Source organism: Musca autumnalis, unplaced genomic scaffold, assembly GCF_047663935.1.
Source record: "Musca autumnalis isolate F117 unplaced genomic scaffold, ASM4766393v1 scaffold_2, whole genome shotgun sequence".
Lineage (NCBI taxonomy): Eukaryota > Metazoa > Arthropoda > Insecta > Diptera > Muscidae > Musca > Musca autumnalis.
The window spans coordinates 141,420,168-141,436,394 of record NW_027411755.1 but is presented as its reverse complement, the minus strand read 5'-3'; the positions used below and the strand labels follow the sequence as shown (position 1 = coordinate 141,436,394).

The 16,227-nt window shown below is 36.5% G+C and overlaps 1 protein-coding gene across 1 annotated transcript; it reads right to left on the bottom strand.

Moving 5' to 3' along the window:
• Positions 1-1,286: 1,286 nt before the first annotated feature.
• Positions 1,287-14,866, bottom strand: LOC141392397 (alkaline phosphatase-like). Its single transcript, XM_073965344.1, has 4 exons — positions 14,101-14,866; positions 2,619-2,980; positions 1,546-2,557; positions 1,287-1,480 (listed from the first exon to the last, which is right to left on the bottom strand). Exons 1-4 carry the CDS (start codon positions 14,864-14,866, stop codon positions 1,287-1,289), a joined length of 2,334 nt encoding a protein of 777 aa, XP_073821445.1.
• Positions 14,867-16,227: the final 1,361 nt, after the last annotated feature.

Below are 16,227 nucleotides of genomic sequence, written 5' to 3'. Positions count from 1 at the left end.
CGAGAAAAAAGTATCAGTCGGCTTTGCCGACAGAGATATATCATCAGCCTATGTGAATTAAAACATTCATCTACGGACAGATTGACATAATTGTTGAACTTTTGGGGGGGAGGTAACACAAAGAGAAGATCGATATCGGCCATTTTAGAAGCTCCAACGTTTGGATAAATTTTGTTGCCCCTTTCAAGGGATATCGTGCATACCATTTTAGTGAAATTTTTTAAATATTGGAGGGCAGTACAGGAAGTCGTTGCAAATCTTGGAACTGAAACTACGTTTACCGTCGTAATTGAGGCAGCGAATGCAAATTGCTTCAACAGAAATCAAAGTGATTCGAGAGCAGGTCTTAAAGTGAATTTAATTAACATTTTGTGTGGGAGGTACCCGAATGAGTGGAGTGTATTAGGATGTGTAAAGTATGGACCAAATCGGTAACTAACCTTTAATAGTTATCGTGCGCACAATTTTTCCGAACATTTTTGAACTTTTGTTTAAAGTAAGCTTGAAAAAAATATTACGAAACCATATTTTGGACCGAATCGGCAGATCCGTTCGAGAGTTATCTTGCGCTTCAACCACTACACACGGTGTCATAGGGGTTTTTTTGCTCCTTTCAGGCTTTTTTCTCAGGAAGTATGGATTTGCATCTGATGAAACTTGTACCGTCGTATGGGGGGTAGTGAATACAAGTTATTACAACAAAAATCAAAACGATTCGAGAGCACGTCCTAAACTGAACTCTGCTGAAATGTTTGTGGGAGATACCCGAAGGAGTGGACCGATTGAGTCCATATTGAAACCTCATATAAGTCTGGTGGAAATTTCGCGATGTCCAAAGTATGGACCAAATCGGTTACTCCCTTTAAGAGTTATCATGCGCACAAAGTTTCCGAACATTTTCGAAGTTTTGTGGGGAAGTACCGGAAGGAGTGGACCGATATAACCCATGTTCGAACTTAAACTAAGTTTGGACAAAATATTACGAAAGCCAAATTTCGGACCGAATCAGTTAACCCGTTCGAGATTCATCGTGCGCTCCAGGCAGACAGACAGACGGACGGACATGGCTTAATCAACTCAAAATTGTCTGAAACACGTTTCGTCCAAACATACTTGGGGTCTAAAACCATTATTTCGATGAGGCACATTATGCCCGTATGAAAGTGTATATACCCTCGTTAGCATAAATGCTAAGGGTATAAAAATCGTAATTCCAAATATATATATTTTTGTTTTATGTTTGCTTTGTTTTGGTTTATTAATATATGAGTTACTTCATAATTTGATTATACAGTTTTCTTTTCATTACACATTGTTGGTCCATCACCAATGCATGCAGCATAAGCCATTAAATGGGGAATTGTATTCTGTTGCAATACTCCGGTGAACAAATGATCAAAGGGACCTGAAGCAAATATTCCGACATCTTCGCCAGAATGGTGGCCTGCATAGGATTGTATATGGCTAGGATACATGGTGTCTAAATAACGAAAATGAAAACAAATATTAACAAAAATGTATTTAGATATTAAAATTGTCACTTACCAATATTACGGGGAATTTGTTCCAAATCCAAACGATTACCCATTTCATCGACATATTGATTTGGTCCCAAAGGATAGTTAAGAGTGGAATATCTTAAACCATCTGAGCCCACATCATGTGTACTTAAGCCCAGTATTGATGATCCTCGACCGGGATAACCACTAATTGTTAGACCATGACCATGATCGGAGGTCACCACAATCAGTGTATCCTGGGGATTTGTCATATCACGAGCCAACTGTATGGCCTTTTCAAATTCCAAAGTCTCATCTAATGACATGGCCGCTTGATTGGCATGATGAGCAGTATCGATGTTACCTCCTTCGATAAATATGAAATAACCATTTTCGTTGCGTTGCAGGAGTTTCAAAGCCGTTTCTGTCATTTCCGATAATGAGGGTTGTTTGGTTTTATCAGCCATGGCATGGTAGTCCATGGATTTACTATGGAACACACCCATAATACGTGAAACATTTGTGGTATTGACACTCAAAAGCTGTGCCCGATTTGCAACAACCACTCCATCTGGATGCATGGCCTGCCAAGTGGAAAGAAGATTTTTACCATCTTCACGTATACCGTTGTTACCATGGAAGTCCTTCATAGTTTTTGGCAAAAACTTAGCCATACCGCCACCCATCATGACATTGAAATTACGTCCAGGTTCTTGGGTAACAAGCTGTTGAGCCATATCCATACACGTTGTTGGATCTTTACCATATGACATGACATCGGCATCACTCTCATAAAGGCGATTAGCAACATGAGCATAAGTACCAGCAGGACTGGCATGTGTTAACGTTGTTGTGGTTATGAAGCCAGTTGATTTCCCAGCTTTTTGGGCCCATGCAGCTATGGAAGATACATGGTTTGCTGGATCCATGCTGGCAGTACAGTTGTCATATTCCACATTGGCACTTACACCAATTGTCACAATATTGGCCTTTACACCGCACAGGTATGCAGTTGCGGTACAAGCTGAATCAGGCACCTGGGCATTGGCACAGTATGTCTAAATTTGGAAAAAGTATTTATTTAATGCATGACCTAAATTTTGAAAATCAGTTACTCACTTTACTTAATGCCATGTGGGGAAATTTTTCAAAACTTAAGGCATCTTCTTCTCCTGTATGATTTTTTCGTTGACCCTTTAGGATACGAGCAGCTACCACTGTAGACAAGGACATTCCATCACCCAGAAACATGATAATATTCTTGGCTTTGTTAACATTTAGCTTTTGTGCCTCTAGGGACTTCAGAACTTCTTTCCTTGCCAAGGTACGCCAAAATTCGGGATCTTTTTCTTCTTCCGGAGTAGGTTTGCCTTCTCCCATCGATCCCACTATAAATGAACTTCTTGTTTCCGTCGTTTGACCAGCTAATACTTGAGGATTGTGGAAACCAAAGTCATCCACAATACGAGCAGAACTCAACGCTATAATAAGCGAAACGATGAAAACTTTAAGCAAGTTTTTTCCTGCCATTATTGGAGAATTTTGGCAAAAATGCTTTCTTTGCTTTCAATTGTGCGCTTTCTTGGAAACTGTGCAGACCTGTAATCCGAATTTCAGTATTTATACTAAACATTTTGATAGATATGTTTCTATGTTTGTATGCTGCTAACGTAAATTTTACGTTTTCGCTCCAGTACATTTTAAAGATTATCAAATAAAGTGATAAGAAGTATGTAGGAGTGTTTGAAATGGTTTAAGATAAAACAATAATGAAAACACCTAACGGAGACACTTGTAAAGCAATCTATGCATATTTTATTTGTTGTATTCCCCAAACTACTTGAATGGTAAATTCTCCTTTATGCCTAGTCATCTTTTGGAAGAATTTAACAAGCATTCTTGATTAGCATGATATGGCTAAAAGCATTAAACGTGGCCGATGTAGCTCATTTTCAATACCAAGCATCATAAGAGTAATAGAAATTATAAAGCCCTATCAGTCTTGACTTCAACAAACAGACGGACGGACAAACAGTTGGACATCATTATAACGCCTTATATTTTATGCGGGGTACCTCCCATATGCTCTATTTTTAAAACCCCTAATTTAGCACGCCCACTTTTTTAAATATGTTATATATCCAAAATTACTCAACCGATACTCCTGAAAATTTCAGAGAATGTACAAGAAGGACCTTTTGTGAAAATAGACTATACATTGTGTTGAATTTCGGAGGGGGCGGGGTACCTCTCCTAGGCCCTATTTTTGTAAAACGCTATTTTTGAAAAACTTACGACCGTATCGTTTAGAAAATAAATTTGCGAGGCAACGGTGGTTGAATCTCCGTCCCTAGGTACTCATTTAGGACCTAAAGATCCTACCACTCCTACTTTTTTAAATATGTTATATCTCTGAAACTGTTGAACCTATTTTCCTGAAAATTTCAGAGAATGTTCAGGGGTCACACCTGAAAATAGGACATATGTTTTGTTGAATTTCGGAGGGAGCCGGTGTACCTCCCCTAGAGCCTATTTTTTAAAAACCATTTTTTTCTAAATCTTGCTAACGTCTCGGTTTGAAAATGAATTTGGGACCAAAAACCCCGACCATGACATTTTTAAATATGTTATATCTATCTCCAAAACTTCTGAACCGATTTTCATGTAATATTCAGATGATGTACAGGGATGTCTCCTGGTGAAAATAACCTATATATTTTGTTGAATTTCGGCGAAGCGGGGTTTGAAAATTAATTCGATAGATAATGGTGGTTATGTCTCCGACCCTAGGCACTTATTTGTGGCCTAAAACCCGCCAACTTTTTTAAATATGTTATATCTCCAAAAATCTCATGTAGTGCGATTCTCTAACTCATTTTTTGAGTTACCGACAATTGTCGGTAAAATTAAAATGCTTATAATTTCGGCAATTGTCGATGTTTTTTGGGAAGTTAACGACAAATAAGAACCAGTCGTAAAGTTCTACCGACAGCAAGAGTGTTGTCAACTTTTATTTCAACTTTTCATTCATAATTTTGCTGACTTTCGGCGGAGGTATTTTAAAATTACATATCAAGACCAATATTTCTGAAGATTTTTATACCCTCCGCCATAAGATGGTATAAAAATATAAAGTGACGCGTTACGCATCGTCGTTTTAAGGACTTTTTAAGATATTTGTCCCATTTGACCACCGAATTGGTTGTAATTTGGTATTTTGTGTCTCCAAATGCTAAAAAACATTTCTTCAAAACTTTGCTTATATAGGTTCACGTTCTGGTATAGCCCCCATATAACGCCCCATATAGTAAGCGTCACTTTAATATATTATTTTGAATGTACTAGTCCCATTTGACCAGAGAATCGGTTGGAACTTTGTATTTGTATGTACTAGAGACTAAGACATATTTCTACAAAAAATTTATATAGGTCCACGTTTTGATATAGCCCCCATAGGACGATATTTCCCGATTTTCGGTAATTTGAAGGTTTTAGCCTCATTTTCACACCGAAAAGGCTGACATTTAGTATTAAGTCTTCGTTGGGGGTATAAAATTTTCCACCTAAAATTTGTCGGTATTGGACCACGTCTTTATATAGCCCCCATAGAACGGTACTTCCCGATTTTTGGTATTTTCAAGGTTGTGACCTCAATATCCCACCGAAATGACTGAAATTTTGTAGTTAGTCTTCGTTAAGGGTATACAACTTACCACCAGAATTTTGTCGGTATAGGCCCACGCTTTCATAGGGCTCCCATAGGACGATATTTCCCAATTTTCGGTATTTTTGAAGGTTTTAGCTACATTATCCTACCAAAATGGCTGAAATTTCATATTTAGTCCTCCTTCGGGATACAAAACTTTTTCCCAGAAATTTATCGGTATCGGTCCACGTTTTGATGTACACCCCATAGAGCAGTACATCCCAATTTTCGCCATTTGAAGGGTTTAGCCTCATTATAACACCGAAATGGCTGAAATTTCGTACATAGTCTTCGTTGAGGTTATACAATTTACACCTGAATTTGGTCGATATATTGTTCAACGTCTTTATATAGCCCCCACAGAACGGTACCGCCCGATTTTCGGTATTATTTGATGCACGCCCATAGAATGGTATATCCCAATTTTCGTTATATTGAAGATTTTACTATTTTTTTCTATTTTTTTTTAAATTTGTCCTGGTTTGTATACCCTATACCACAATGTGAAAAAGGGTATTATAAGTTTGTTTTGGTAAAAATTCATGTAACACCTCGAAATATTCGTCGGAGACCCCCAGTGTGGTATACCAATCTTCATATCTCGACGAGATAAAGCGATTTTGAGATGTGTGTCTGTCCGTCCGTCCGTCTGTCCATTATAAATTGTAAACACGCTCCAGGCCGCAATTATGGACCGATCGTCACGAAATTTTGTATGGAGGTCGGGTTCAGATCAGAATAGATCCCTATTCTTATTGGTGATGATCGTGAAATATTTAGCGGTTGAAATAGACCAAAAACATAATATTTATCCAATTTTCTAGCGGCTCTGTTGGTCTCAATAATAGTCCGATCAACGCGTACTTTTAAATAAGGTAAGAGTATATCACAAAGGAGAAGCTTGCAATTTGAGATGGCGATCGGATAATATTTAGAGGGTTAAATGGACCAAAACTTTTGTGTGAAAATTGTGAAAATTTTTAATATACAGCTTATATCTTAATTCCTGGAAGTGACTTTCCGGACAAGTGAGATATACTTGAAAGTGGAACGCTTGACCTTTCAATTGATGCCAATTATGTTGGTGTGCATGATCAGATAACAGAGTTACAGCCTAATATATTCCGTTATTTGTTTGTAGTGTAATAATAAACTCATTAGAAGCCGCAATTATACACCAATACTCACGAAATTTTGCACCGGGTAAGAGTATAGGTCGAAAAAGATGCCTACAATTTTGAATGATGATCTGATATTCTTTAGCGGGTGAAATGGACCATTACTTTTGTAAGAAAAATATAAAAATTTTATTATATGAAAAAAAAACTACTGACCTTTCCTCTGATGTAAATTGCAATAAAGTGTTTGCTATATAACGGACCTACTGCCTAATATATAATGGGTTCTGTGTAGAGAACCATATTTTTATCCCATGCTACATATTGTCTCTCCAAAAGTTTATGCAACACCACGAAATATTCGTCCTATACCCCTTATTTGGTATGCCAATATTCATATCTCGACTAGATAAAGCGATTTAGCGATGTGTGTCCGTCCATTAAAAATTGTAAACAAGCTTAAGGCCGCAATTATGGACCGATTGTAACGATTTTTTTAAGGAGGTTGGGTTCGGGCCAGAATAGAAATGATTAGTTTTTGGTGATGATCGTGAAATGTTCAGGGGATGAAATGGACCAAAAACAAAATTTTAACCAATTTTGTAGCGGCTCTGTAGGTCAAAATAATAACCCGCAAAATTTTAAACAAAGTTTGAGTTTATGATGAAGAAGAAGCGTACAAACCAACGTGAAGATCAGATAATACTTAGCGGGTTAAATGGACTGAAACTTTTGTGTGAAATTGGTAAAAATTTCAATAACGTAGCGGTTAAACAACGGAAGTAGTAGTACTACATAAGTGGGTTTCATTACATTTTAGTTTGTGTGAACTAAATTTTCCTTTCCTGCTACAAAAATGTCTTTGTCATGCTAGATAACTTTTTGGTTTTGGTCATAAGTATTATACATTACATCTCTGATATTTGATAATTACATTTTCACAATCATTGAAAAGAAGTTCCGTGGAGAGCGATTGTCCAGGGATAGTGGTATAGGGTATCCCATGGTCAGCTCCGTCCGACTATAGACATTTCTTACTTGTTATCATATGCCACTGTGCAAAATATGTTATTTTCCCTAAAAATAAACAGTTACATTTACCAACATTTGTTTTTGTTATTTTATTTTGGCATTTATCATCTTAAAAACTTCTTCATTCTGCGATTATACCAGCATTCGTCTGTATTACTGAATGAAGTTGTTTTTTTGTCCGCGATAAGTTTGGCCATTTAATATCTCAAACTCAAATCCTCTTTAATCATGTTCTAATGAAAATATCACTTTTATATTTGGCAGATTATTCGGTTCTGATGCCCATTCATATAATTCCCAAGCTACAGTTTTTGGTCATCAGTTTAGTTTGTTTGTTGCCCAGCTGGTACAATTACAGCTAAACCATTTTCAGAATCTAAAAACGAAGAATTTTTTAAGGCGCTTAAGATAAATTCCCAAATAAAAGTACAAAACAAATGTTAAAAACAAATTATTTTTTTTTTTATTTTTTGGTAAACTAAGTAATGTTTCACACTGGTATAAAGGAAAAATTGTATTTAAAAAATTAAAATTAAGAAAAAAATAGTATCAATTCGAATCCCACTACCAAATGGGACCTACAATTTTTGTAATTGATAGTAGTTAAATACAAAAACATTTCAAGCAAATCGAAGAGTATAATCATTGTTAGAAATTTATTTTAAATATTAAATCGCGGAAATTGCATTCAAGTTCACTGCTTTTATCTATATCTTTATTAAATTGCTGATAAAACAACAATAAATACAACTTGGACCAATATTGCAGAAGTCACGAGTATTTCTTTACATATAGATTTCAAAAAAAAAAAAAAAAAAAAAAAAAAAAAAAAAACTCTGCAATTTGATGTAATTTTCGCGAATAAAAATTTAAAATCAATTTGTTTCAATGATTGAACTCTTCGATTTTCGTGAAATTTTTTATATTAAACTACGATTAGTTATAATTTTAAGTACTATTTAGTAGTGGGATTCGAATAATTATGTTAAAAATTTAATTTTTTATTTTTGGTATAATAAGAAATGTTTCACACTGGTTGTATAAAGGAAAAATTGTATTGACAAATTTAAAAAAAAATGAAGAAAAAAAATAGTAATCATTCGAATCACACACGTAGAAAAATATATTTAGAAATATGTTTGGATCCAAATTTTATAATTGAATCAAAAAGTTGAATGGAAATATTTTATTGGACAAGGAAGAAATCGCATTTAATATTGGTAACAACAGTAATACATTTGTAATATACATGCATATATTTGAAGTGTGGATGTACCTATTTATTACATTATATAATCATATGATTTCAAATGCCGATTTCCCGTTGATGATTTCAATTTTGAGGAGAATGTGTTTTATTTTACAACTAACGAGAAGCGTTCAACGATGTTTCTATATTTTATAATTAATAGTTTTTATTTGTTTTTCTTTCTAAAAGTGTGACACTATTCCTTTTGTTTGCAATTTTTTATGTATCTACGCGTCTGCTGTTGCTTTTGTCTTTGGTATTTCTATACATTTCAAGAAAAAGACCACCACCATTTATAAATGTGTATCAGAGTAAGACAATGGGTCTCCCGTGAGCGTAAATTTACTCTCGGTAACCACCAGTTAGAGTCTACACAGTTTGTGAGCGAGAGTAAAATTACGCTCACAAATATATGTTTGCTGCAAAATACATATGTTTTTTTAAGATGTTTATTTTTATTGGTGTACTTATAATTATGTAAACTATTATAAACAATAGTATTTCTTATAATAATATAATACCTTGTCCCAACAACGGGCTCTCTAGTATTATATTCATTAGTGGAATTTTGCATTTGTAAATTTTTTTTTATTACATAAGTCAAGATTATTTCTTTGCATATAGTTTTCAAAGAAGTTTAAAATATACTAAAATGCTATGCTGATGAGCAACATCTTACTTACTTAGCTGGCCCATTACAGAACATTTGTTCCATAGACCGAACTAAGAAAAGATCTCCAATTCTCTCTGTTTAGTGCTTCGCTTTCTGGTACCGCGCCTTGTCATCTCTATATCCACTTGTTTGCGCCATCTATTCTTTGGCCTGCCAATTCTGCGTGCACCGCCAAGTGGCTCGAATTTATACGCCTTTTTAGCGGGTTCATTACCGCTCATTCTTATTATATGGCCTAGCCAACGCAATCGATGCATCCCGATACGTTTAACTAGATTGATGTCGTTGTATAGCAGATACAGATCGTGGTTCATACGACGTCGATATTCACCGTCAACGCAGATTGGTCCGCAGATCTTTTGAAGAATTTATCTCTCAAACACGCCAAGCACTGCCTTATCTGCTTGCGCAAGTACCCAGGCTTCGGAACCATACTTCAGCACGGGTAGTATCAGTGTTTTATAAAGCGTTATTTTTGTTTGACGAGTTGTGGCTTTGTTTTTAAAGTGCTTACTTAAGCCAAAGTAGCATCTGTTGGCCAATACAATTCTTCTTTTTATTTCACTACTGATGTCGTTTGTTGTGTTTACGGCGGTGCCGAGGTATACGAAGTCTTTTACTACCTCAAAATTTAGGAGCCAACTTCAACAGTTGGTCCGATATCAATGGACGCATTGCACGTCGACACCATCAGCTTGGTCTTCTCGCCGTTTACTTCTTTTACTGATCGTTCCATTATGTCTATATCATCAGCATAAGCAAGTAACATGTGACTATTGGTGTAGATTGTGACACTTCTTTTAACGTTTGCCTCTCGTATATCTTTTTCTAGCAGGATGTTGAAAAGATCACACGAAAGGCTGTCTCCTTGCCTGAAACATCTTTTGGTACAAAAATCTTCGGAGAGGTTCTTTTCTATTTTAAATGAAGATTTTGTATCAGTTAGAGTCATTTAACAAAGCCGAATGAGTTTTGCGGGAATACCAAATTCAGACATGACTTGGAATACCTTTAAACGTAGCGGGCTGTCGAAGGCTGCTTTATAATCGACAAAAAGGTGGTAGGTGTCAATCTGCATCTCTTGTGTCTTCTCCAGGATTTGACGCAGGGTAAATATCTGGTCAATGGCGGACTTGCCAGGTCCAAAGCCGCATTGGTATGGTCCAATTATTTCGTTGACCATGGGCTTTAGTCGTTCGCACAATATATATCTTGTAGGCGATAGGGAGCAGACTTATGCCCCTATAGTTGGAGCATAAAGTCTTATCTCCTTTTTTCCTGCCAGATGACACTAACTAGCTGATGAATACACCTTATCAGCGTGTCGCCTCCGGTTTTAAACAGCTCGGCTGGTAGGCCATCAGCTCCTGCTGCCTTATTATTCTTCAGCCGGTTTATTGCTGTCTTTACCTCAACTTGGCCGGGGGGATGAGCAACAGCACTACAGAAAAAATAAAGGAAATCAAAAACCAATTTTTGAAAATGTGTCCGATTTCACACAGAAATCCCCATATGTACGAGGGGAGGTAGAAAAGTTTGTAGCCTAGGCAACACGCAGTGTTGCCATGGTTTTGAAGGCTTTTACAACATCTTCTGGCGATTGCTGCGATTTTCGGGCTCATATGCATAGTTACAAGATTCGTCACCTGGATCCATCTTATAAACGTTTTTTGAAGCACAGCGATCGTATTTTTTCGAAATTTCATTTACCGATCAACACGGGATCGGAAGAGAAAATCCCCAGTTTTGGCGCCAAGTGTTCATGCAATATCAAATGTTAGTAGGTGGAATAAATGTCCTGTGATGCCTTTATCTCACATACATAAGATGGCGATCTTGATTATCCGTTCACGCACGGCTTAATTAGTCCTGGCAAAACGACCGTTTTTGGACGACCCACAGTGCGAAACATGGGAACTTTAATGGAACTTTACTCAAAAATTAAAGTACATAAAACTAATGAGATTCTTGTTGAATTCTATTGCTATGTATCCCATGACTAATGCCTCATATACAGTTTTGCGATTTACCCCGCGAAACAACTTAAAAGTTGCACTTTTGTTTTACAATATTTATTTTCTTAAAAATTGCTTCTAATTTTGCTTAAGTAATATAGTGATACAAACAAATTGTATCTAAGTTGACTATAGTTTTTGTTACTGTTATAATTCGCGACAATTTGTTTTGATTATTTGGCGTTTATAGATTTGTAATATCTAATTTAGTTTGGTTGCTATTCGTTCCCCACAAATGTGTTTTTTTAAGTCTACTAAATTATTTTTTTATAAGTTTTGGAGGTTTTTTTAATGTATTGTGGTGAATTGCAGAATAAATCGCACATTTTTTGAGATGTAGGATATTTTTCTATAGACAAACCAATTATTAGCTGCAGGTTCGCGCAGGTTTGCGAGATATGCGACTTTTTCAGAAAGTCATTGGAATATTCATATGTATATCTATATTTTTGAAAATTTTATAGAACAACCGGCATTAGACGTCAATGGTTTCGTTTCGTTTATCCCCAAATGGGTTCACCAATACTAAGAAATGTTGCTTTTAATAGTTTTATGACTATTCTTGCGAATTTCATTCACATTTTATAGAAAAATTGTCAAATTTGAGCAGTTTTCTCAGGACATCGTTAAGTACCTAAAACAAAGCATTGTTGCACCAGATGCTCTTAGGTGTATTTGTATTTTCAAAGTGATTTTTTCAAGCCACTGTAAACAACCCAAATCATAGTAGTATGTCAAACTTTCCTAAATACGCTTAGGCTAAAAACTGTCAAACTTTCCAAAGGTGCAATGACGCCTGGCGACACTGCGTGTTGCCTAGGCCGCAAGCTTTTCTAGTTCCCCTCGTAAATATTTTTGCTCAGCATAAAATGAGCTTTATAACTGAAATTGCTTTATTGCTTTTAGGTCAAATTGTGGGCGCATAGTGCCAATATAAAATTATTCCAATCGTTTCAATTTGAAATTAAAGTTTTAATAATATTCCATGATAGATTTCCTTTTTGTAAGCTAATTTCTTCTTCAATGCTTCTTCTCCAGCTACCCTTCGGTCTGCCTCTTCTTCGCGTTTTTTGGGGATTACAATCAAAAGCTACGAAGAACGTGCCCTATCCACCTCCATTTCCTTTCACGGATTACTGTGGCAAATAACTTAATATAATATCTCTGATAAAGGTCCAAGTTTGGTCACCATATGTGGATAATAAAGCGTAGGGATCTTTTTACGAAAGATTGCAGCTTATTCGTGAGCTCGTTAGACACAAGCCAAGTTTCGCATCCATATAGCAGAATTGATAGAACATTGCTTTTAAATATGCGTATCTTTGTCTTCGTACTTCGTTGATTGGACCTCCAGATTTTGTACAAACCCGCCTAAGCGACTTTGGCCTTTCGATGCGGGTTGATATATCATCACGCGCAACTCCGTCTTGTGGTATTTGGCTGCCTAGGTACGTAAAATTCGCCACCTATTCGATATTTTGTTGATACAAAGTGAGAGGTTGTCTTTGAGATGTGTTTAAATGGAGTGATTTGGTCTTATTCACGTTAATCTTTAAGCCATAAGTACTCGGTTGGATATTAAAACTATGTCATCAGCATCTACCAAGACGTTCAAGTGTTCCATCTTTAATTGGCGCCACATTATTGCTCGACGCGGATTGCGTAAGAAATAGGAGCGGTGACAGCACACATCCTTGTCTTACCCCGGATTTTACGGATATATTGCCATGTCTTACTCTGCATTCAAAACGGTGGTATTGTGATTTTATTAGGTTGCAAATTTTGTCGGGGACACCTTTCCTGGTCATAGCTTCCCATATACTTTGGTGCTTAATTAGGTCGAATGCTTTTTGGAAGTCAATGGAGACAAGGTGGAGGGAGTCTTCCATTTCATTTATTTGTTCCATGGTTGTGCGAATACTGGCAATGTGGTCGATACAGAATTTGCGACTGCGGAATCCAACTTGTTGGCGCCTAAGAGTATCGTCAATTTTCTTCTCAATTCGATTTAGAATAACTTTGCAGAAGCTTTTAAGACAGCTGCATATAATCATGAATCCTCTCCAATTGTTGCAGTCGCTTAGTGTTCCTTTTTTCGGTATTTTTACCACAATACCCTGTAGCCAGTCATTTAGAAACGTTTTGTGACGTCCAGATGTCCTGGAATAATTCATGCAGAGCCCGAGCGCATAGTTCATTATCTGCTTTGAAGAGCTCTACATGGACGTTGTCGATGCCAGCTGCTTTGCCATTTTTCATACTCCTTATTGCCGATTCAATTTCAAGGATTATGGGGCATTGAGAGCCGACGCGGTTAATTTGGTGGATTGCGAAGTGTGGTACGGATTCAGTTAGGTTGTCTATGTTTTCAGGTGCGATTTGAAATAGCTCGATGAAATGTGCATACCATCGGGAGAGTTGTTCTTCTTCTGACGTAAGAATTGTGCCACATTTAGCTTTTATGGGAACATTTCGATTTATTGGACTACCTGACAATAGCTCGGTGCATTCATAAAGCATTTTAGAGTTCCCGCTTGCAGCTGCAGTTTCTGCCTGTGTTGCAATCGAACTGATCCACATTCGCTTGTCATATCTGCACATTCACTTTCCTGATTTGTTTAACGTCTCACACTCACGATTTGCAGCTTACTAAGAAGCACGAATTCTTGCTGCATTGACCGCCGCTTTTTTCCCTCGGCGTTCGTCTATAACCACCCAGGTAGTGTAGTAGTGTAGTGCGTTTGTGACAGAGCACTTTTGAGCCTGCATCAATAAAAGCATATTTTATCGCATTCCACTTAGAATCACCGTTGCTATGCGGTGCTTTGTTTGTAATGTTTAATTGCAGTTGTTGACGATATTGTTGTCGAATATTTGGATGTTTTAGTTTTTGAATGTCTAACCGTGGCGATGCGTGCATGTTACGATTATCTGTGCGCACGATTTTTAGACGGAATTCACCGATCAGGAGATGGTGGTCTGAGCCAATGTCCGTAATACGTTTGTTCCGGGTATCTAATAGACTGTGTCTCCACATTTTATTTATGCAGATATGGTCAATGTGATTTTCGGTACGGCCACCTGGGGAAACACATGTAATCTTATGGGACCTTTTGTAGGGAAAAAGTGTTCCGCCTATAACCATTTTATTGGAACTACACATTTTCGTGAACATCTCGCCATTTTCATTAATTTCGCCTATGCCTTGATTGCTTATGATATCTGTTAGGTTGTCGTTATTGGCACCAACTTTGGCGTTAAAATCACCAAGCAAGATCTTAATGTTTCCTCGAGGTATGTTGTTCAGTGTGCCATTGGGTTTGCTATAAAACTGATTTTTTTCGCTACATGGTGAGGTTTCCGTGGGCGCATAGCACTGAATTATGGTGGTATATCTAACATTAGTGCGGAGTGTTGCCCTCATAATTTTTTCATCAATAGGATCCCATTTGATAAGAGATTGGTGAGCATTAAGACTAAATAGTAGAACGACACCATTGTGATTGGATGCATTGAAAACGATTAGTCCAGAGTATAACAATTCTTGTCCAGTGGGGGGTTTTGTGATCGCCATAGTTTGTCCATCTCGCTTCATATATACCAAGGATTTCTATATTAAAGCGGGATGCTTCTCTTTTGCGACATGAGCCAGTTTACCCGAATGAAAATGTGTTCTTACATTCCAGGTTGCAATTCGTATAAAGCATGCCTACATCGAATTGTGGGTATTGAATACCAATAGAAGAGGTATTGATAAAAAGTTATGTACTTTTGGTTCTGTCGTGTTACTCTAAAGCTTGTTTTCAGTTTCACAGTTTGCTTACAGTGACTTCCAAAAATTCTAAAAAAATAATCTCTTATGGAATCACTTTAAAATATGATACAAGGACACGAGGTTGTGAAAAAGTCATAACTCTAGTGTACATACATACAAGTTTTACATTGCTAATTCCGAAAAACATAGGTATTGCAACTAGTATTGGGAACTTTCTTCTAATTATACACCATTTCCAACCCATATACCACTTTGTCAACTAGTACATCGGCTACACCCCATGCCTTATTGTTTTATTTTATGTTTTTATGACAAAGTAAAAATTTTTATACCAGAGAAATTATTTAAGTAAACACATTAAATAAGTAAAATTGCACGGATTTACTGGTTATAAAAATGGAAACATGGTAAACATTTTATAGCGCACATGTGAATATCACGTTCCATAGCAATTAATGTTGATTTCGCTATTTTTAGGTTTATATCTGAAATTTGATAAAAACTGTACAAAATAACTGTGTCATTGCAGACTTACTAACATTTTGGTTTGTTATTACTTTTCGGCACAAACATCCATATTTTGACTTTTCAAAATTGTTGTCATTGTTTGTATAAGATAAATGAGGAAATATTTTATCATACAAAACGTTAATAAAGCTAACTCGTGGCTTTCGTCTCTGACTGCGAAACTAAAAATACTTGGGCACCAATCATTGTTCAAGTTTTCTGAAAATAATGTCTGATGGGCGTGTTTTGGTAGTTTATATTCCCGTTTGATGGGAATATAAACTACCAAATGAAAGTCGGGCCGATATTCGCCAATATACATAGACTTTATATCCTCAACTTTTAGGAGTTAAATAATTTAGGAAATAATTTTTTTGGAATTGTCAGAATGTCTCTCAAATCAAGTAGTACTGATCACAAAATTTCTTCAATAAAAAATTGTCAATTGTCCCGATTTCCGATATTTTGACCTAAATTTTTTGACTGAACTACCGATAGTTTGACATTTGAGGTTTCTTGCACTCATGAAACTTCTCCACCAAAAATTGTCAACATAGGTTCATGTTTTAGTGCATTCCTCGTATAGCGGTACCTTCTACCGTATTTTGAGAATTTTAGCTACATACTTTGACCGAATTACCCGTAATTGAGAT